This window comes from Hetaerina americana, unplaced genomic scaffold, assembly GCF_022747635.1.
Source record: "Hetaerina americana unplaced genomic scaffold, ioHetAmer1.1.p SCAF_65, whole genome shotgun sequence".
NCBI lineage: Eukaryota > Metazoa > Arthropoda > Insecta > Odonata > Calopterygidae > Hetaerina > Hetaerina americana.
In genome coordinates, this window is record NW_027287261.1 from 369,403 (window position 1) to 392,861 (window position 23,459).

Here is a 23,459-nt window from a genome sequence, read left to right on the forward strand (position 1 = left end):
TCTCGTGCTCCTATTACGCCAGTTGTAGTCATCTATGATGTTTATATCTTGTTTAATTATCATGTAGTCAGTTACCAAATAGTTATCCTTTTTTAAATGAGATTAGCAACAGCTATTTCCGACAGGAAAGAAACGTCACAACGCCAGTTGCCAAAATTTCAGAGTATTATAAGAACGCAAGTTGGGACAAGTTTCCATTCACTTTCGATTCCGTATACTACCGGATTTAACGCGAAGGTTTCCGTAAGGAACACCATGTGACTTCTCAGACAACAGGCCTTTAACCAATAGGAACGTCAGAATGAGTAGCTTCGCTACGAGTTTATTCCCGACCGCAGGCTGTTGACGCGATCAAGATTTCGTCATCTTCCAAGTTACGGCCTTGAGAATGAGGGAGTAGGGGGGCTGAGGAGGGAAGCGGGGAGATTCCACGCTAACGTAAGTGCTCTCGCGTAGGTGCGACGAAACAAGGGGAAGACCAGCAACGCATGACGTCACGATTCTCAGAGATATTCGAGGCGACCTTACAGGAACAATAATTTTGCGGAAATATGAAGAGACCAAATAGATGAGCATACGCGACGAAGTTTCCCATTAGCTGTCACGAAAGCGATTTTGGTGAGCTAGAATGCATCTTGTATTCCTTACCCCCGTCTTCCTTCACTGTACAGTATCATCATGGCATTCAGAGAATGCCAGTTTATACTATAAAATCAACACTTAAGTATTTAGATAACCTCGCGAGATAAAAGGCGCTTTTTTCTCAAGCGATCCACTGTTGTAGGTCTCCCTCTCAGTAGGTTTTTGTATTTTATGTAAGTTTCTTCTCCATATGGAATTGAAAAGTGTCTGCGTCGCTAAGACCGAGGTCAATGATTCAGACTAAACGTTGCGCACATTTTCTCCTCCGATGAGTTCATTGTTATCGGAGTACAAAATATCGTTTCCTAACTGTTAACAGGGATGGTATCTGTTAGGTTATCCACAAAGTTCGGTTGTTTTTCCAGACGTGAGATTCGAATATTTGAAATAATTCACTTGAAAACGAAGTACGGAAGAATGTATTGCGAGACAGTTTGAGCTTCTTCCGGGAGGCATTGCTCAGGTTTACGTTTCATTGCATTGCAATGAGGGGTGTCACAAATTCTATGAATTAAAATGGCGTCTATTAAAAATAATCATATTCTTGAAATGGTATGTCACAACTTGGGATTATTAGATATAATGCGAACTAAACTTTCTCCTTTTCACTCATCCAAATCTATGATTAGTTAGTTTTGACGGATTGTACTCGAATTCTACGGTGTAACTAGCGGCAAAATGTTGCCGTAAGTTTTCTCCTGGTTTGAGAGAAAACCGTGAAAACTTTCAAGAGTTTCTTCTCTCCCTCCAACTCTTCTCCTCCTCGCAACCATTTGCCAATCCTGCTTATCGAAGCTTTCCGCAACTCCCCGCGTCACCCGCTCTTTTCCAAGCTGCCCCCACCTCCCCTCCCCACATTTATTTTGCTTAAGAGTCGCAGAGTGGGCTACTAGCGCAGCAGTCGGGGAAAATCCGTACTGCCAGGAAATAGTTGAAAGAACGGTTCATTTGCGTCAACAAGTGAACCGCATTTGATACCAGTTCTTTGACTAAAATGAATGTATCATTAACGAATGAAACAACAGTTGAGTTCAAGTTACCGAAACCCGGTTGTTGGTACGCCAAAGTGCGGTTGATAATTTTTTGACTTGACGAAAATTTGTCAAATTTTGAAAACACCTAGGGTGCATGGTTTTGAAGTATAGCATTATTCATATTGTCGTTTATGGTTTAATTCATTATCATACCTGAGTATTATTCATAATGTCAGGAGTAGGTGAGTATAGTGCAACATAATGTTTTTATTATAGTTTTCTATTGTATTTTTTGCATTTTTACCGAAACAGAAGCTGGGCATATTAAATTTATAACAATGGCGTAAAGATTGAAATGCCAATGGCGTGGTTTTAAAAATAACATATCAATATGAATATACCATGTAGAAATCAAGACTGCTTCTTAGTTGGTATTAGAAGCATAACTGAAATGAAATATTTTTAGTTTCAGCTGACCATGAATATATTATACCAGTACCTGCCGTCTCTTCTCCGGATGATATGCCAGCGTGGGATAAATCTGAAGCATACTGCGTTAGTAAATTTATAACCTAGAAGAATAATTCATTGCTCACAATTGCACTTAGTTTTAGGAAGCGTATAGATCCTGTCAATTCTTGCAACGTTCACAATCAATTCTTGGATATTATTTTACTGAAAATTAGAAATATCCTGGAAAAATATAATCATGAAATATTGAAAAATTAAACCAGTAAACACCAATTCACCCCTTATTACATTTTTGTGAAAAATGATATTATTTAAAGATTAGTTCTTTTCTAGACTCTTGATTACAATAGCTATTCATTTATATGTTCGACAGTTTCTCTGCATTCAAGGCAGCCGCTAAAGCGTATAATAGTGTAGAAATGAATGAGACATTTTATTTTGTAATAATAATTTTATTGTTCTGTTGGTCGAGTACATGACATATAACATGGTCAGCAGGGTAAGGTAAAGAAATAAAATAGTCATAATACACAAAAACATTACTACACAGAACGCAACATCACACAAAAAACATCATTCCAATTAAAATTTGTCAACTAAGATTCATTAATACTGTAGTAAAAATTGAGGAGTAATTACTTTTTAACTTCAATTTTAAAGACAGTCACAGTGGACTAATCTTTTATGTTCATTGACATGATGCGGGCCTTTCTTCGTTATAGTGAGTGGTTGATTTTTCAGGTGCACGTTTTCCCTTCCATGTGTCAAGCGATCATGCACTGTGGAATTTGGTAAAAACAAACATAGATTCTTTTTTATAAGTAAAGAGCAACAAAGGATGTATATGCATGGCACGGTCATTAAGTTCAGTTCCTTAAATAGTGACCTGCCTGGGGTCCTCACGGGACCATTTACCATTGATTTTACAGACCTTTATTGCATGGTTAAAGCCTTCATTGCTGAACTAGAGTTTCCCCATAAGACAACTCAGGCTAAGTAGGGATGATTTTGGCCTTGTATACCAGTTTCAAAGTCTCAAGTTCGGTAGTTGGGGCAAGTTTCCTGATCATGTATTTATTTAGTGATTATTTCATCAGCATGATAATACCAGTCAAGATTTTCGCTTAGAGATAATCCGAAAAATTTTGTGGAACTGGACTGGTGAATAGTTTTATGTGGAGAAGAAGCTCTAGGAAGAGGACTTAAAATAGGTGGATTACTTTTTTTATGAAAATAGTATAAAACTTGTTTTATTTTCATTCAATAGCAAGTTGTTTGACCTACATCAGTTTGACATGTTTGTTAGAGTATGATGAGCAAAGGAGATAACATCAGTGAAATTCTCTCCCATGCTTAATGTAGATGTATCATCAGCATATCATTTTACTTCACCATTGGGTAAACAAGTTTGAAGGGAATTTATGAAAACAATGGATAAAAGTGGGCCTAGCACTGAGCCTTTAATTACTTCACAATTTGTTTCAACTAGGCTTTATCTAAAAATACTGGTACCAGACATTGTTTGAGATTTATCTGGACCATTTGTTTATGATTTGAGAGGTAAGATCTGATCCATGACAAAGCAGTGCCATTAATTCCAATGCTGATTATTGGAGTTGAGTAGTTATGATCTATGGTATCTAATGCTTGATAATTAAAAAAAAACAATTATTTATTTATTTTTGATTAGAAAGTCCACAGATTATTTTATTGAATAGTTGAAAGGCTACAGTTATGATTGACTTTCCCTTTATAAAGCGAAGTTGGGAAAAATGCGGAAGATTGTAATGGCTTAAATAGTTAACAACTCTATTGTGAAATAGCTTTTCAAAAATGTTACAGAAAACAGAAATGATTGTGATTGGCATATAATTTTCTGATTCGCTGTATGATCCTTTTTTATGGATAAGAATTATCAGATAGGTTTCAAGTGCATTGGGAAAAATGACCTTTAGAGAGAGACAGGTTAAATATATCAGAGAGAGATAGTCTTGACTGCCAGTTTAATGATTGGCATAGGTACCCCATTATGCCCTACAGACCATTTATTTTCAAAAGATGTTATGATATTTTTGACTTCTTTAGAGTCTGATGGAATGAGAAATATTGATTTATGTCAGATTTTCATATTGTGAAATGGTGGAATACTACTTTTCCCAAGTTGACAAAATTGATTGTTGATCTAATTAGCAATATCAACAGGTTTTGATACTGGAATATTATTGGAGTTTATAAAAAGAGGATTTTTTTGGTGCAGATTACTGCTTGTTTGTTGTTTACTAACATTACATGCAGCTTTGCTAAGATTGCTTGCCTTTAAAAAAATCTTTTTAACTTTTGTAATACAAAAGTATTAATCCCAGTATACCATGGCATATTTGGGTCTATAGCTTGATATGGCATCATTTGCTGGGGTAGTTCAGCTCATGGAAACATCAATAGAATTCTCACCCTTCAAAACCGTGCATTAAGGGTTATATTTAAACTAAATGCAAAAAATCCTGCAGGGAGTATTTCAAATTTCACAAAATCATGACCATTCCCTGTATGTATTTGTATAATGTGATTTTGTATGCCTGCACCTAAACCCGACTTCTCTGGTCAGAAATAGGGATGTTCACACGTATGACACCAGGGGTAAGGATAATCTTCATAATGGCCATTGCAGAGTAGCAGTACTACAAACAACTCCAGAAGTTTCATGAAACTGATCTTTAATTGACTTCCTGAAGAGTTAAAACGAGTACTCCCCCTAGATAATAAATTTTAAAAAATATTAAAAGATTTCTTTGGAAGCAATGTTTTTTATAGCGTCCAAGAGTACATAGAAAGAGTGCAGTGCAGGGAAATCTGTCTTTTAAATCTTTAATACCCATATATTTCATGTAAATTATTATTCCAATGAATTTGCATTTATGTAAATCTAATGTCCCTGTAAATGTAATAGAATCTTGACGAAGCCCATAGAATTATGCATTGTTCTATGACAAATGAATGTGTCTATATATTGATATACACTGGTTGAGGTAATCTCTCTTACATGCATTAATCTCAAGTTTGCATTGTTTAAGAAGTTATACATATTTTTTATGGAGGAAGGGGTTTAAAAATTTGCATTCAAAATGTAAATTTCTTAGCCTAGCACCTATATCAAACAGCTCTGGTGGAAATCATTGTAATTTGCATGTCGAATGAAAAGAGTCCTGTCAGATAGTGGAGAATTATATAACCTAAGGGGCAGCGTATTTCGGACTCATTTATTCTTAAGATGAAAGGCTTATGATTCCCTTGATTCCAGAATCTTTTCAAGGGTTTTGATTTTTTTATTTTTAGGAATATGTTGGGTTTATCCTAGCACTGAATGAGGCTGTGAAAGGCAAACCTATAAGCTGTTCTTTCTATGAGGGTCCAGGGATCAAAGGGATGGTGTCCATGTTGGACACCCTAAGTCAGTGGATTGATGAAACCCCTCCAATTGATCAGCCACAACGATTTGGGAACCAAGCATTTAGGACATGGCATGGCAGAGTAAAAGAAGTAAGTTTTTATCACAAACTACACTTTCTGTTAATGTTAAAATTTCATATTCAAGATAGCTTTTTATGAAGATGATAATGCTACCCTTATTCTTATAATCCATCCAGTAACCCTGATCACCTATTCTGTTAAAAGGTAATACAAATAAATTAATATTTTTATCAAATGGATGGCCAAAGTTTCAACATGCGCTCTGAATACCTATTGCTGTTATGAGGAGTAGTCTTCTATTTACGCATGTAGTGATCCAAAAGTATGTTCAAACACGACTTCTATCTATTTTGAATAAAGAGAGGCACTGAATCTGATGAAGTTGATGCTTTGGTTCTCACTTGATTTGTATGCTGGAAGATAACTTGCCACACATAGAAATTGTATTTATCATTTGAGGTCTCTATGAATGAACTTTTAATGGGGTAAATGCATTCTTCAATCATAGCTCCTGAATTAGGGAACCTAAAATATAACTGAAATGCATTTCAAATGATTACAGTTAATTTAAATTCATTTGAAACTTTGTACTCTCAGGTGCAGTCCATTCTGTTAATCATAATTTTTTTAAATATATTAATGAAAATGATAGCTCTTGGAAACAAATACACGACTCCACAAATAGGTCACAATTAAAATTATAATAAACATTTTTCAGTCAAATTTTTAATCAGTTTGTTTGAATTGTTGCCTCTGTTCTTGTACTTCTTTTCCAGTATAAGAGGTATGATAGACTGTCGTCCTGATTTCATTGTATTAATTAATTCAAATGTTGCTTAGCAGACAGAAATTATTGGAAGTCTAGAAAGTTAAAAACCTCAAAAATCATTTAATCGAATACCTCATATTGTATTTTCCACCGGAGAAATTTGGTAAAAGTTACAACAATTAATTTAAGTGATACCATTGTTTGGAGTTGGGTACTTAGTGAAACAACCATTGAGTGTCAAATAGTAAAGAAATTATATACATACAAGATTAGCCAAGCAAACAAACTTCAAATTTGTGTAACCTTTAAATTTCATTTGAGCAATAAATTGCAAAACAGCATACTACTTCAACAGACAACTTGAATCAAATGATGATCATATAAAAATACCATAATCATGGTATTATAGTCCATATATAAGGCCTATCAAGTTTCAGATGTCTCAATAAAATAAAGACCCAAATAAAGACCGCTATCTATCTATCTATCTATCTATAATAAAGACAATTACAACAAATATAGTATCAAAATACAGAAATTTCTCAATAAAAATCATTCAATTGCCGGCCCCGGTGGCGGCGGGGTAACGTCCTCGTCTGCCATTCCAAGAGTCGCAGGTTCGATTCCTGCCTGGGTGAGTTTCGCTCCATCTAGGGCTTGGGTGTTTGTAAATGTGACCATTGTTACCGTTGTTAATAGTTCGACGTACAGGCCAAAATGTGCTGTTTTCGGACTTATACTGAATAAATAAATAAATAAATAAAATAAATAATTCATATTGACCTGAAGAATTGGACCGTGACCGCCTTGAAATTCCTGCATTTTTATGCCAATCAGAAAATGACTCTGTCAAAGTAGCTGTTATGGCATCCACCATAGTTCTTTGAAGTATTCTACAGTGAAATCTTGCTTAGTGAGCAAAAAATATTGAAACAAATAATTCAAATAATGGGAAAAATTTTGCATTATGAGTGAAAAGGAGAGAAGAAGTCCCAGATTGCTTGCCTGCTGCTTCAGTCTGTGTTTGGCACTCGTTCTAGTGTATTAGTGTTGATTGTGATCACACATTATCCTAAACTTGTGCTCAGATATGTTATTAGTGGTTTTTTGTGCAAAGAGTAAGTAAGAGTAAGCCATGCAAAAATGTCCCCAAAGAAAAAGCTACAAGGAGACAGCCATAAGAGAATAAAAATAACCATAGATATAAAAAGTAAATTCATTGAAAAACGAGAACAAGGTGTGAGCATGGCTTATCTTACATGCTCAAAAAATCAGTCGACATCAATGATTTGCACTATCCTCAAGAGCTAGGGCAAGATTAAGGAGATAGATGCTTCAAAGGGAGCAATAAGAATTTCTATCATGGTTGCTTATTCTCAATCATGTTCTAAGGTTGATTCTCATATCAAAAAGCAATTGCAATGTGTTGCTATAAATGAGAATACCATTGTGAGAAGGCATAAGTGGTTTTTGCTTGTCCAGTTAAGGTCATCAATTGCCGCTGAAGAAGTATTTAAGGGAAGTCATGGCTGGTTTGAAAAGTTCAAGAGAAGAACTGGCATCCACATTGTTGTGAGTGAAACATGATGAAACAGTAATCTCCAGCACAAAGGCAGTAAAGAGCTCCATTGGTAACTTCAAGAAGCTTATAGTTTCTTCAGGTTACCTGCTGCAACTGGTTTTCAATTGTGAAAGACAAGTCTTCATTGAAAAAGATACTGAAGCAAACCTATGTAGTAGCAGAGCATTATGTGTTGCCCTGCCACAAGTCAATGAAAGACCATCTCACATGGCTATTTTTCACCATTGCAAGTGGCGATTTCCCTATGCTTACTCATGAGAAATATTAGATATTCTGTAAATTTAGAGGTCTGTCTATCCATTTAAAATGGTGAATTTTATTCTTGTGTTATTTTTGGTGTCCTCTTCTGTGGTTCCCTCCCCATGCGGGCATAATCTTCAAAATCCAAAAGAAGATTATACGTTTATGTTCCTTGTGATGCACCATGCAAACCTCTCTTCAAAGACTTGGTTTATTACTAGTATCTTGCATATTTTGCATCATGTACCTTGTATATTTAATGTCATCTTGCCAGCAAAGTGTAATATTTCTCAGTACAGGTCCAAGCACGATTACCATAGTCACTATACAAGGACATACAATGACCTACACCAGTCATTTGTCAAGACACATATTGCTGCTCATGGGCCCAAAGCAATGGGCTTTAGGTTATTCAGTAAACTTCCCCATGAAATCAAATATGAAACCAAAGTACCTGTTTTCAAGAAAAAGCTGTGCATTAATTTATATGGAAGAAATTGTTTTGCTTTATGAGTAAGATTCTGGAATGAATTGTCCTTGTTAAGCTAGATTCCACTGTAAATTGACTTGACAACAAAATTTCTTAAGGCAAGGTTTATTGTCCATATAACAGAAATTACAACTGCTGTCAGAATAGCAATCATCAGAAAATCAGACAAGCATTGGCAATAACTAGAATAGGTATTGAAAATTATTCATTCTGTAATTGGGATAGGTGAAATGATTCAATAACAACATGGATCTTTCTGTGACCAGTGTTAGAATATTCTGGCTTATTTTCAGGACACAACAGCTAAAACAATATTAATTCAAAGTATAATTTTAATGAAATGTAATTTTTTTTTCTCTGGCATTATGGGTATAATTTATAAAATGTTGTAGCAGACTATTCAAATTAGTGAGTAATAAAAAAATTACTCTGAATTTAGAAATACCATTTATTTCTATCCCCTGAGATAGTTTTCACATCTAAGTTCTCTTCTCAAGAAACCTTTTTGTTTTGTCATTTCAGAATGGTCTAAAACTACTTCAAGATGCACTTCCAGAAAGTCTTCATAGAGCTGTACCAGAATTATTAGGGTACCTGACTGAATCTTTTGGTAATTCTACTCGCATTGACTATGGGACTGGGCATGAAATGGCATTTGCAATGCTAATGTGCTGTCTCTTTAAAATTGGTGCTCTCGGAGATAATGAGCGTGTAGCTGCTGTCTTCTGCACCTTCAATAGGTATTTATTTGGTTATTTTTATATTCTTTCGCGATTCCTCACTGTAGCTGCCTTACTTGATCCACTTGCAAACTAGTATCTTGCCAAAATATTTGTTGATGTGTGTTTGCCATTTCAAACTTTTCCCATGAGGGAGAGGATTTATAATCATCTGGTATGAGGTGCTAAGAGGCTTTTTTTTTAACTTATGATAACCCGTTTCAGAATCTTTATGAAGTTATGCCATTTGTAAGTACCTCCTGATTTTTGTTTTTCACAGGCTTAAATAAAATCCCAGACGGAATGTAGAAATCCATAGTTAAATTGATTTGGCGTTCATCATATTTCTTGGGCCTAAAATTCTAGACTCACTGTATTTTCATCAGCTTATGTATATAAATATTTCATGATGGTAAAATGTAGTTTAGGAGCTGAGTCAAGGGGTGGTGCAACAGAGGACAGTTGTTTCAGGTATTAAGTTCGGTGTGGTTCAAATATATCACATTAGCAATTGTTCAGTGATTTGATAATCTTTTTCCCTGTCACCAAAACATTTCTATATGCCACTGATCATCTGTGATCATGTCAACATAGAGGCTAGTAAACCGGCTTCTGAGCACCAGGGTAATTCTGGAAATTATTGGAGACTCTGGTGGTGTTCCTGCCTATGCCTAAGAATGCAGAAAGCACTTCACCATCAATTTAAACATTTAATTCCGCACCTCCTAGCACCTTAATTAAGAATAATTATGGGTTTCTTTTAAACCTCCCATCTTTTCTTTAATCATCCACCAACTTTCATTCAATTTAATGGCTAAGGTAATTGCATGCATCTCGTAATAACTGGCTGTAGTTGGGTGCATTTTATGCCTTGGGCATGAAAATAACAAGATATGGCAAATGCAGAGAATGGGTCAGAAATAGATGGCACGTGATATTAATGAAATTTTAGTCTATCTTTTCAGAAATATATATTTAGCTATTATACTGTTTGACATCATTTTGAATGGAGATTTGAGAAAGTTTGGCAAAGAAGGAGATTATATTGTATAAATCCATGTCATTAGATGTTTTCTAAGTAACCGCATGCTTAAGAATTTGACATTGCTCTGGAAATTCGCTCTTTCAGAATTTTTGGAACTCAATCACTTGGCATTGTTGATTTCAGTTTTGAAAAATTGCTTCATTGATTGAAGTAAATCAAAATGTAAGCTGTTAATCAAAAAAGTTTTCAGCACTCAAAGACTTTTAAAATAAATAAATATGCTTGTATTATGCATATTTAGGATTGAGTACCCAAAGGTAACCAAAATAGTGCTGCAGTTGGCAGAGGTTACGTAGTACTCATTTTTTCCGCTAGGTGGGCATAGCACAATATGTTACGAGTTCTATTGTGGCATTATTGTCATCTGGGTAGGTCAAGATCAGTCACAACAATTCATTTTTTTAAAGCAGTTTTGCTTGCTTCTTATTTTTCATCATGGTGGATATAAGTGAATAGCGAGCGCACTGCTTTGAAAGTTGGCTTCCTGTTTGGGAAAAATGCTGCAGGAACTGTTGTCTATACTCTAATTTGTACACCAATTTTTTCATTTGTAGAATATGCTAAAGGTTGGTAAACTAGAACTCTTAGTAAGGGTTATTATATATACAAATGAATGACTAGCCCACCGACTGGAAAGACCTGCTGTGAACTCTTTATCAAGTTAATGAGCCACAATGACCCTCAGCTAAAGTTAGACACATTTAGGTATTTTTGGATGAGTCTGACAATCAGGGGACATAAATATGCCCTCCAGATGCTCGGAAAGCACATAAATTTATTTTTCTTGATTGAGTAAGTGGAATTCTATCCTATAACTCCTTCTCTCTGAATAATAATAATGAAATTTATTAATAACTTGTTTGAAAAACAATACAGCACCTGGGAGTATTCTCTTCTCATGAGATGACCGATTGAAATTTTAGGATGGTCAAGAGCAATTGGATAGTGACTATTCTGGTTGACCATTGTGGGGGACTAGTGTTAGCAGATGTATTTATCATTAGCCTGGATTTACTGTTTTATTTTTTCCAAGAATAAAATTGTAGATCAAAGTAAAATTTAGTCATTAAACAACATTATGTCATGAGAACACAAGAGACTTTTATAAAAAAGTTAAATGTTTATCTAATGAAGGTTGTGTTACCTCAGCTCTCAATTCATTTGGGATTAATAAGTTTAAGCACACATTCATGGTATTCTAGTGTAAGGTCACATAGAAATTTGAGGTTCGTTCTATTTAAAAATGAGAACTAATATTTATTCATCTTTTTTAAACTTGAATTCAGTGCTATGTTTTGTGTTTTTTTTAGTTTATATGCATTTTTATTGTTGTAATTAATAAGCTAGTTGTGCTATCACAGTAAGTTTAAATTAAAGTTCAAAACTGTAGCTGGAAGAGATTCTGTACAATCATATTCATCAAGTAAAAATTTCTCATTTAATAATTTAGCCAATATTGAATGCACGAGATGATCAAAGAGTAATGGCTTGAAAATGTCAGTTGTTAACATGGCAGTTTGAAAAGAGTGATCGCTGAAAAATGTAATTATTTTATAATCTCACTAAGGTACCTTGAACTGGTTAGAAAATTGCAATTGACGTATCGTATGGAACCAGCTGGCAGCCATGGAGTGTGGAGTTTGGATGATTACCAATTTCTACCTTTTATATGGGGTAGCTCTCAGCTCATTGGTGAGTTCATTTATTCAATAGCCAATCTGAATTCTGCCAAATTTAATCACCAGGTGATTGTGTTACCCCACAGTCACCAAAGCCAATCAGCAGTTTATATTTTAGCACTTATAATCATTTTAATTATGCCACTGGCAAAATAAGAGTTTTCTTAGTAGGCTACGGTGATGTAGGATCATTGGTCTCTGGGGGGGATCAGGATGGTGCGGTGGCTAATGCACAGGTTTCCCATCGAGATGGTCCAGGTTCAAATCCTGGAGACAACAAAATTTTTCAGTGGTATCCCAATCCCTCCTTAAGGTGCCTCGTGGAGAGCATTTTGAGTGAGTACGAAGTCCGTCGGCTGGGATGTTAAACTGCGGACCCCTTGGTGCCTTTCAACAAGAGTAGGCTAATGCTGATGCTCGGTTTCTCTCCACCCTTCCTTTCCCATTCATGGCACAGATAACCTTAGCTGTTGGTCGCCTCCCCTAAAACCACTACTACCATTAGCCTCTGGTGCTATAGCTGTACTATTAGGGAATGATTCATTTTTATCTTTTACATGGTGGTGCATAACAATCATTTCTTTGACACATTTATTTGTGGTGGGTCTTTGACAACTGCAAGCTGAGAATATAGTATGAAAATGTGTCCAAGTTCTATTAATAGAGCATGGTGTATTGAAAAGTTCTAGAAATAACAAAATATTAAACTAAAAGTATTGATTTATTATTATATTCCTTATTATTGATTCATATTACAATACTCTGTCCGTCTAATGACTAATGGGATTCCTAACTTAGGTATTTGTACTGTTCTGAGGGGTCTGGAATGATACTAATAATTTTTTTGTCAACATTTTGCCTTAACCTTCTATAACAAAGACTTGATAATTGGAATTCTACTTTATCGTAAAAGGATTGCTTATGAATGGTTGCTCCTATGTAGTTGTTAATGAGATGGTAGTGTTGCCAAATTGGAATAGTATCAATCTCACTCCATATTATCCACAGTTCACGTCTGCTCTTTTCTGCATGAAGTAAAGATAAAGGTATTCTATGCTCCAATGTTAGATGTTGCAAAATAAAATGTGTGTATTAAGAATGATTTTCTTTTCATATCAGATCATCCAATCCTGGGGCCACGTAGTTTCCTTCAAGAGGATGTCATTTCAAAAAATCATAGTGACTACATGTTTTTTTCTTGCATAAAGTTCATCCAGAAGGTGGGTATTTTTCATTGATTTCATCCCATTGCTTGTGTTCTATAGATAAGATTTCATGAATTTGTGGATGAAATTTGCTTTCACAATCCATTGGGTAGGTCGATGTTTTTTCATTCAGATTCTTCTAAATTAAATTTATATCTCTGATACCCCTCCTATGGACTACAGCCTTGACGTGGTGGTAGGGTCAACCATGCCAGTTCAGTTATGAGTCAGACAAAATGTAGTCTGTGCAGCATCTTTTCCTCAGTAAGGCAGCTGCAAAGGCATCTGACCCCAGTGGGGTAGCCATTGAGTGATGGTGTCATGTTAAAAACACCATTGAGGAAGACAACGGGAAACTGCCTGAATTATTATTTCCAAGACTTGCATGATGGACAGTATAGAGAAAATTAGTCCTGGCAACTACAGGACCCAGCCCAATCTGCCATATGTTGGGCCCTGCTGCTGGAGAGGCAAGGCCTCTGCGGTCATCATCTCATGAAACCCATGCAAAGCCAAACGGACAGTGACAGCAAAGAAGAAGACTGAATTAGTTAGAATAGGAACCTGGAATGTTAGGACAATGTTGAGGACAGGAAAATTAGAGAATATAAAACAAGAGATTGAAGGAAGAAGTAGAGATATTTTAGGTGCTTGTGAGGTGAGGTGGATGGATAGCAGCAGTGATAGTTATAGAGTAATATACAGCGGAGGGGATGAGAGCCAGTGAGGGGTTGCCATAATATTGAATATAAAGGTAGTTCAAAGTGTAGTCAATATAGAGTAAGGATAGAATTTTACTAGATGGAGTAAAAGCAGAATCGACGAACTTGGTTATTGTTCAAGTATACATGCCACCAAGCAATCATAAGGAGGAAGAAATCGATAGGGTATTGAACAGTTAGAGGGCATAATGGTGTGTGTTCCTGAAGGGAAACATGCGACAGTGATGGAGGATTGGAATGTGGTAATAAGGGAAGGGAGAGATCGTGATGAGGTGGGGAATTAGGGTTTAGGCATGAGGAATGACCTCTGGGAGAAAGCAATGGAGTTCTGTAGGAGGCAAGGGCTACTTATCACTAGATACTATATACATGGAAAATGCCAGGTGACTCAGAAAGGTATCAGTTAGATCATATTCCGGTTAGGCACAGATTGAGGAACAGCGTGGTCAATTCACAGTTCCCTGGTAGCATATAGGGATCCTGATCACAATATAGTAGTCATGAAGTGTAGCGTCCAATTCGAAAAGATAGGAAGGGGCAGTTGGTTAGGAAATGGAATGTAGAAGCATTAAATGAAATGACAAGGAAGGAGTATCAGCAGGCTATGGGCAAAGTAACGAGTGAGGGAAAGGAGCAGAGGGCTATCGAGGAAATATGGAATTGAATGAAAAAAGAGATATCAAAAGCCTCAAAATAAACTATAGGAATTATTGATAGGAAAAGGAATAGGAAACCAAAAATGACACGATTATAAAGATAGATGAGAGAAGAAAATGGAAGAATGTAAATATAGAGTTATGTAGAAGGAAATACAAAGAGTTAAATAATAAATTGAGATGGTAGCAAATAGAGCAAAAGAAGCATGGTGGAATACACAGTGCAAGGATGTGGAAAGTTTGCAGAGGAAGGGTACAATTGGTGCACTATCGAGAAGTAAGAAGGGAAAATCTGTTTTAGCAGTGAGAGATTAGTCAGGTAAGATAGTTGAAACAGAAAAGACCTAGGAGAGATGAAAGGAATTTTGAGAAGAACTGTATGGTAAAGCACTTAGGCCAGCAAGTTTAGAAATAGAAAGAGAATATGGCAAAGAGGAAGATAACTTAGGTCCAGGCATACTTGACGGTGAGGTTGGAAGGAATTAAGGGAGATGAAATCAAATAAAGCCGTGGGGATGGACAACATTCCAGCGGAACTACTCAAACGTTCAGGAAAGTGTGGGAGGAAGAGTCTGTGTGGAGCAACTCGAAACATCTTTGAGGAATGAATCTGGTTGGAAGACTTTGTGAGATCAGTGCAGTTCCTATTCAGAAAAATGAATAGGCTACATCATGTGAGGACTACATAACTATAAGTTTGATTTCCCACATAGCTTAAGTGGTTCCCAGGATCATCAACATAAGGATGGAGAGCATAGCAAATGATTACTTAGGGGATGATCAGTTAGGGTTCAAGAAGGGGAGGGGCATGTGTGATGCCATTGAAGTAATGAGATCACTAATCAAGATGAATATAGAATACAACCAGGAGGTCTTTGCCTGTTTCGTAGATTTTGAATAGACTTTTGATAGATTGAATTTGGAATAACAAATGAATATATTGTAGATAATATGAATATATTGGAGGGATAGAAGGCTAACCTGTGTCATGTCTCAGACTGTTCAGGTGTGGGTGGGGGAGGGAAAGTCCGGATGGGCAGTATTAGGACAAGGTGTAAGGCAGGGTTGTCAATTATCACCTGTGCTGTTCAATGTATATGTGGAAGAAATGATTAAATAGGCATGGGAAGGTCTAGAGATAGGAATGAAAGTCAGTGGTGCATTGGTAAAATCAGTTAGGTTTGCTGATGACCAAGCTCTATTTTGTCAGACAGCCAAGGGATTGCCAGCATTGCTGAGTAAATTGGAAATTCAGTGCAATATATATGGGATAAGAATCAATATAAATAAAGCAAAGGTTATGCGATTTTCCTGAAAGATGAAGGCTACGGTTTACATTTAAATAGCAGGGCAAAACCTGGAGCAGGTGGAACAGTGTGCGTATTTCAGAAGTGTTTTGGACCAAACTGGTCAAAGTATTAGGGATCTAAGGAGAAGAATTGCACTAGGCAAAGACGCTTTCACAAGGAAGAGGAAGTTGATGACAGGGACGTTGAGTGAGGATTCTAAGCAAAAGCTTGTCAATTCTTTGATATGGAGCATAGTTATGTACGACAAGAAAACATGGTCACTGGAGCAGGATGATAGACATAGATTGTAGGCTTTTGACATGTGGGTGTGGAGAAGGATGGAGAGGTGAAGTGGACCGAAAGGAAAGCAAATAAAGAAGTACTTGGTATGGTGGGCGAAGGGAGGGGTTTGTTAGGAGAAATCCTATAGAGGTAGGAAAAATGGATGAAGGGTGGTATTTTGAAGACTAATGGAGGGGAGAATGTTAGGCAAACGAGGAAAGGGAAGGAACAGGATAGGGATATTGGACGGGATGAAGGGAGGAAGGAAGTACTCAGTGATGAAGAGGGACCTGATGTAGACTAAGTTCCTGGATTGTGTTTTGTTAGAAGATACAAGAGAATAATTTGGTCGCTATGTCCATGTGAAACCTACCTTAACCAGTAGATTACTTTAAAAAAAATTTGTGATGCTGTGAGGTTTTCTTGCATGTACATAACTTGACACCGTAGCATCATTTGATGCTGTAGCAATTATGATCAATTATTTATAAGCAAGATACTATCACTGGCCAGTGAAACTACCTGGCTTAGTTAATACTTTGCTCCAGCATACAGTACTACATTTGAACTGATTGGTCTGTCTTTTTTTAACCTCTTTAGCATGATCATGAGGTTTACTTGCAAGTGTTCAAAAGTTTTACCCATGGTGCTAATTTGGCCTTTTTTCTCAGTTCTACTTACAATTTTATAATTTCTCCATTGAAATTCATGAAAATAATGTAAAACTTTCTAAATTGCAACATTTGAAATACAGGAAACTGTTGTGTAAAGGCGGTAATTTAGTGTTTGGGTACATATATGTTGACGAAGAATATTGCATTATTGGAGCCTAGGAGTTAGGTGATCGAAGTGACTTATTTCATTTCAATCTCATTTTTTCACAACTAATACAATTTATTATTGTTAAAGTATAAATGGAATTCATTTTTTAATTTATAAAGGTTAAAACTGGACCTTTTGCTGAACATTCTAACCAGTTATGGAATATCAGTGCTGTTGCATCGTGGTCCAAAGTCAATGGAGGTCTAATAAAGATGTACAAAGCCGAGGTTAGTAGCTTTACAGTAGAATACAATAAATTGTTCAACTCATGCTAATGAATTGTGGTTCCAGTAAAGATGAATTTGGTAAATGTTTTCAAATAAATATGGGATGAATTTAATGGTTCAAGGCATTACTTTGTGAAAATTCATGATCACTGAATAAATAATTTTGGTATTTTTTCACGCATAACATTTTTTCAACAAACATTTTTTGTGTGCAAAAATACCAACCAAGTTTATTTATTCAGTAAATATGGGATATTATTGATTGTAATCATTTTCCAGGAGAATCCCATTTGTATTGGTCTCAAGCTTTTGGTGAATAACGTCATTTAAATTACAGTAAACTCTCAATTATCTATGCTAATGGTTGCATGATGAAGCAGAGATAATCAAAAGAAATAAATAACCAAAATATGTGGAAAATATGTCTTGATAGAAGCAGATATAGTACACAGAGACTCTCCTTTATCATTCTTTTTCATTAATTTGCATTTTTTAGCAATGGAAAGAACGTTCTTTTCTCTTTTTCAGCCATTTTTATAAGAGGTGAATTATTGTTTTATAAGAACACAGAACTATCTGGAAGTGAACACCAAAATATATTTTCCTCAGAAAGCTAAACCAATCATTTAGCCAGGGAAAAAACAAATGATTGGCAAAGGACAAATTTTAAAAAAAGGATCGCTGATATGGATTCAGCATATGATACCGATTAAAATATAGCAGTGTAGATGGTCAAAAGCTTAGTTGTTGCATAGTAAATCTATTTATTTGCTTCCCTTTAAGGAGAATATGGAATTCTCAGGGTTAATCAAGTGCAAGGGATACGACAGTTGGGAAAGTAGAGATATTATACAAATGTTTCATTAAAACATTGAATACAATTGACAATCTTTCGTTTTGTGAAATTAAAAACTTTTAGGGATGCCAATGTATTTCAAACTTGTATTTTTTTTAAATTATGGAAGTTTCAAAGAATTTAATTATTTTTCTGGCTGTAACTTTATTAAAATGTTGAGGTGCTAGGATAAATAGCAAAATGGATAATCCATGCATAGGTAATCAATTGTTTACTGTAATTCTGTTTTATCTACAGCGGATTTTTCATTATTTTGTTTTTTTTTAGGAAAGATTTGCTAATATAGTGATCACCTATTACCCTATAGGTATATTAACCTATTACCATATTTCCTGGTCCATAAAATGGATCTTTATTTTTCAGGTTAGAATTTCCAAAAAAAATGTTTGGATAAGTTGAAAAGAAATCAAATTATTTTAATTTTAGCTCTTGAATGAATTGAATAATTTCATTGAAAAATTAGCACCTACACAGATATTAATGTTTATGCATCGTAGAATCTCAGAAATTTGTTATCTCAGCTGATAAATCATTTCTGCCATTATTTTCACTGTAGTTGTCACATTTCTCTTACACAATGCCATCTTCACATCCATGGAGTGCATATCTAATTTCACATTGTTAAAAAGGCATTATGATAGTCTCACTTTTAACTTTTCCCAGGACTTTTTTTGATCCTAAGATGTCTGTTTCATTCTTCCCTTCGGTATGACATCATGGGTGCCGTATAATCTTTTTTCATATTGAAGTGGCAGTTTCAGCAGAAGCTTTGACCATTTAGGAGTACATGAATATTAAGTTTTTTTACTCATATCTGCGTTTATTATTTGATGTTATTGACATTTTTATTTATTTAATAATAATTTAAATATATTTGATAATATTCAACATGAAATGCCTACAGACTCCGAGTTTATCTGTAGAGATACAATTTATGTACGTAATTTTAGAGGGGTGACATCCCCATTAGCCCAATACATATTAAGTTTTGCAGCAGCATGTGAGATGAAACTAAATTTGTTGCATTTATAAATTTAAGATTTATTTGAAAATTTTTTTAGGAAGTACTTACATTGAAATATTAAAACTCTATGTTTACTCCTGACACATAATAGTGATATTATCGAAATTTGTAATCAAGGCAACAATATATTCTATTGTTTCAGGCTTCACTTCGTGGAAGTAATTGATATCCATTATTGAAATAGAAAGAAAGACTCGTACTTTTCCACAGATTTTATTATACGGCACGACACGTTTCACCGACTTGCGGCATCATCAGGTACAAATTTGCAAAACAGACAGAGCAAGCATATATACCCTCACGACAGAGTGGGGGCGGGGAGGGTTGGAAGGATTTGAGGGGGGTGGGGGCTCGCAGGTGCGTTGATGGATTGTTTTGACCATTTCCAGGCTAATTTCTCGGAGAGGAGTGGGGAGGGGTATGGGAATAATTGCTCATTACAAAGTGTCGTGTTGGGGTTCACCAAGTGCCTTCTATTCTCTAATTGCTCGAGAGCGTCCATTTTTAATCCTTTTGGGAGTGTGTGTAATATCTCTGGGACAAAGTCACTGCTGTGGTTGAATTCTAGTAAATGCTTGGCGAAGAGAGAGTTGTTATTCTGATTTTTGTGACACCTAGCGTGTTCCTTGACTCGTAACTTGATATTCCTGCCGGTCTGACCGACATAAACGCTTAACCAAACTAGTTGACACATTACTACGGAAAAAACAAAAAGCAATGGCCATAAAAAGCATTTTCGTATCTCAGCCCGCAGTATCTAAAGATTTTAAGTGGTGCGCGATCCCGTTTCTGGGAGATCTTTCATATAGGATTTCCAACTGCCTACCCACCTCACTCAAAGCAGCCTTCTACCCACCCATAACCCTCTCCAAACTTCTAGCCAATGGAAAAGACACCCAGGATAGCCTTCTCAAATCAGGCATTTATAAACTGAAATGCGAGGATTGCAACAGCGTTTATGTCGGTCAGACCGGCAGGAATATCAAGTTACGAGTCAAGGAACACGCTAGGTGTCACAAAAATCAGAATAACAACTCTCTCTTCGCCAAGCATTTACTAGAATTCAACCACAGCAGTGACTTTGTCCCAGAAATATTACACACACTCCCAAAAGGATTAAAAATGGACGCTCTCGAGCAATTAGAGATTAGAAGGCACTTGGTGAACCCCAACACGACACTTTGTAATGAGCAATTATTCCCATACCCCTCCCCACTCCTCTCCGAGAAATTAGCCTGGAAATGGTCAAAACAATCCATCAACGCACCTGCGAGCCCCCACCCCCCTCAAATCCTTCCAACCCTCCCCGCCCCCACTCTGTCGTGAGGGTATATATGCTTGCTCTGTCTGTTTTACAAATTTGTACCTGATGATGCCGCAAGTCGGTGAAACGCGTCGTGCCGTATAATAAAATCTGTGGAAAAGTACGAGTCTTTCTTTCTATTTCAATAATGGATAAGGCAACAATGCCTGATCTGGAAAAAAACACTTAGTAGCAAGTATTTTTCCAGCTTGTGTGTATAAGTGAAAGTTATATTTGTAAGACCCCTGGCCCATTAGATGCAGCCTGATTTTAGGGCACATTTTGGAGTAAAAAAAGTACATCGTGTGTGATGTGCAATATGGTGTATTTCAGTGAATTCCATTGAAAAAGTACTGATTTTTTAAACAAATTATAATAGCATATACCTATTTCTATTAATTATTATGGTTTTCAATTGAAAGTTGGCATTCTACCTATATAAGTACATACAGCCACCATATTGTGACTATTCGTGTTTAATGCCTAAAATCTTTGTTTGCAGGTTCTTGCAAAATATCCTGTTATCCAGCATGTACTATTTGGTTCATTACTTCCCTTCAAACCATCATTGAGATCACCTCCTTCCATGCAAGGAGTAGGACCAATGAGAAGGCCTGTAATGGGACCCCCCGGAGCTCTGAGGAGCCAAGCATGTCCACCACTTGTAGCCAGAGTCAGTCCCATGCCTTCATCATTGCCATCAAGTACAACTCTCCATGAAAGACCACCAGAGGAGACACAAGCTGATAAAATGCCCAATTAATAGATTGCATACCTCTATAATACAAGCCACATGCTATATTTTGTCTGAGATAAATTGTCAACCCTCAGGGACATTAGTGTAAGTCCAAAAGTGGTATATAATATCATATACCTAGCAAGTATTTCATAGTCATCGACTTCCATTTTTAACTAAGTACTTTGTTTTCAGATTATTAAAGCTTTTAATTACCTGGTGGAATTCACATTTGTTTGCATTTGCCATTAAACCTTTTTATCCTGAAATTTAAATTATACGGTGTAAAGTTTTTCATTTTCTGCTGTCAGAAATTGTGTTTAATTAATATTAATATCAATTTACCTATTTTAAAACATTTATCAAAGATTTGTGGCGGCTTCTTTATGGCTGCGGCTACTGTCATAGCACTATCTTTGAACATCCTCCAGTAAAATGTTATAAATTAACAGTTGTGGCCTCTTTGAGGTAATAATATTCATAAGCCCCAGGGGCTGTGCAAGTAGATCTTGCTGAAATTCCAAATGATAATGTCACGAATGTTAATTTTACCTTGGATATAAATTGTTTTATTTCATTTGAAACTGGCAATTCGAATTTTTAAAAATTTCATGCTTTTCACAGTTCATCTTTGGGTCTATCTGCTTAGTTCTATTTAAGCTTAATCATGCAGTCTTGATTCAAATTCTTCAATTTGTTAATGACTTTTCCCCTGCTCTTCCTGTTGCAGCTGCTGAATGAAACCTGCGTTAATTATTGTTTGAAAAATTCATATTTTAGTGATTATATACTTAAACATTTTCATGTTCGCATATTCAACATGAAATTTAATTGTTCATGATTGTCATTCCTTGGCTGTGTTATTTTTGTCGAACTAAAATTAATTTAGTCATTCTTACACCATTCTAATAAGATTTGGTTTTAAATTAAAAGAATCAGAATGATCTCTAACTCATTCCTCTTTTTTGAGGTTGCTTGTATATATTTCAGCTCTTGTTATAATTTATTAATTCAGAGAGGCCTAAATAATTTTCTTTAATGTCATAATATGCCTCTTACTCAAATGTTTTATTTGCATATAGTTCTTATTGTATCTTTCTTCCTCGACCCAATGTTGTAATTGGCAGTGTTAATAAATGTTGCTTGTCAATAGTGAATTATTACCAATTTTATCCATCATTCGTTGTATTTCTTTAACCGCAGTAATTTGATGTATTGCATTATTTGCTTTTCGATGACACATCTAATTTTAGATTTAGGAAGTTAATTATCAAATGAAAATAATTATCTGTTAAAGTTAAGTTGTTCTTGTAATTTTTAGGAAACTTCTGAAATTTTTATATACAGTTTAGCTAATGCAATTGCGCATGAAGGAAATTAAGAAGTATACGCTGACCTGATTATTTGAGTGGATTTTTTTTAGTAAATCTTCAATTTATGTCTCCCTTATCAGACCTGAGAATCAGGGGCTGCAATGGATGCACGTCACTGAATTTTTAATGGACAAATAAATATCCTCCATCAAGAAGAATTAAAATACAGATACATAATTTTGAGAAATTTCTAGAGACTCCATAAAGAGATACAGAAAGACCTAGGATTTCAGGTTTGTTCCAATGAGAAATTTCTTTGAAGTGAATGAGTCATGTAAGATGAGATCATTTGAGATAAATCATTCATTCAGAAATATGCTGTCTTGGATTGGCACATAACATTCAACAATGAATTTTTTTTACATGATTTCATGTCCATTTCACATTACCAATATTATTTTTTTAATTTTACTTGCATCCCCATTTCCATATGAGTCAAATACCATTGAATTTCCACTGAATTTTCTTTGTTAAGGCTGTCATTTTTATCAATAAAAATTAAACTTGTGAATGACAATTAAGATTGAAAAATTGTTTTGGCATTCTTTGATTTCTTTATTTTCATTGAACTGTTGGCATAGTTAGTACGGACTTGGAGGGTTTGCTGGTATTGATTTGTAATAAACTAATGATATTTGGTTGATTACTTAGGCGATAGTTTCGAATATTTAAATTTGGTTAGATCCACCTTATTTCACTGTCGTCTACTCCTTGATTAATTTTATGGACACAATAGTGTTTTTTTGGCTTTATATGGGTATTTAAAATAAAGCTTCATGTGTCCTTCACAGACATTTTTCAATTCTTCTATTCAGGAGACATTAAATTTTAATTCCATCTTATGTAAAATTTTAGTAATAATTTTTAATTTTTTTGAAAAATGCC

At 35.4% G+C, this 23,459-nt stretch overlaps 1 protein-coding gene across 5 annotated transcripts in view; it reads left to right on the forward strand.

Moving 5' to 3' along the window:
- Ptpa (Phosphotyrosyl phosphatase activator) overlaps positions 1 to 22,353 on the forward strand; it is a 35,484-nt gene extending 13,131 nt beyond the window's left edge. For 2 of the 5 annotated variants that reach the window (XM_071594633.1, XM_071594634.1), the window contains exons 2-8: positions 2,083 to 2,171; positions 5,421 to 5,624; positions 9,159 to 9,376; positions 11,968 to 12,092; positions 13,199 to 13,299; positions 17,175 to 17,282; positions 20,968 to 22,353. In XM_071594633.1, coding sequence (XP_071450734.1) covers positions 2,139 to 2,171; positions 5,421 to 5,624; positions 9,159 to 9,376; positions 11,968 to 12,092; positions 13,199 to 13,299; positions 17,175 to 17,282; positions 20,968 to 21,228 — 1,050 coding nt within the window. In that variant the 5' untranslated portion in view covers positions 2,083 to 2,138 and the 3' untranslated portion in view covers positions 21,229 to 22,353. Of the gene's footprint in view, positions 1 to 1,614; positions 1,859 to 2,082; positions 2,172 to 5,420; positions 5,625 to 9,158; positions 9,377 to 11,967; positions 12,093 to 13,198; positions 13,300 to 17,174; positions 17,283 to 20,967 lie in introns of those variants that run through there. The other 3 variants (XR_011702550.1, XM_071594632.1, XM_071594631.1) reach the window with 3 other exon arrangements.
- Positions 22,354 to 23,459: the final 1,106 nt, after the last annotated feature.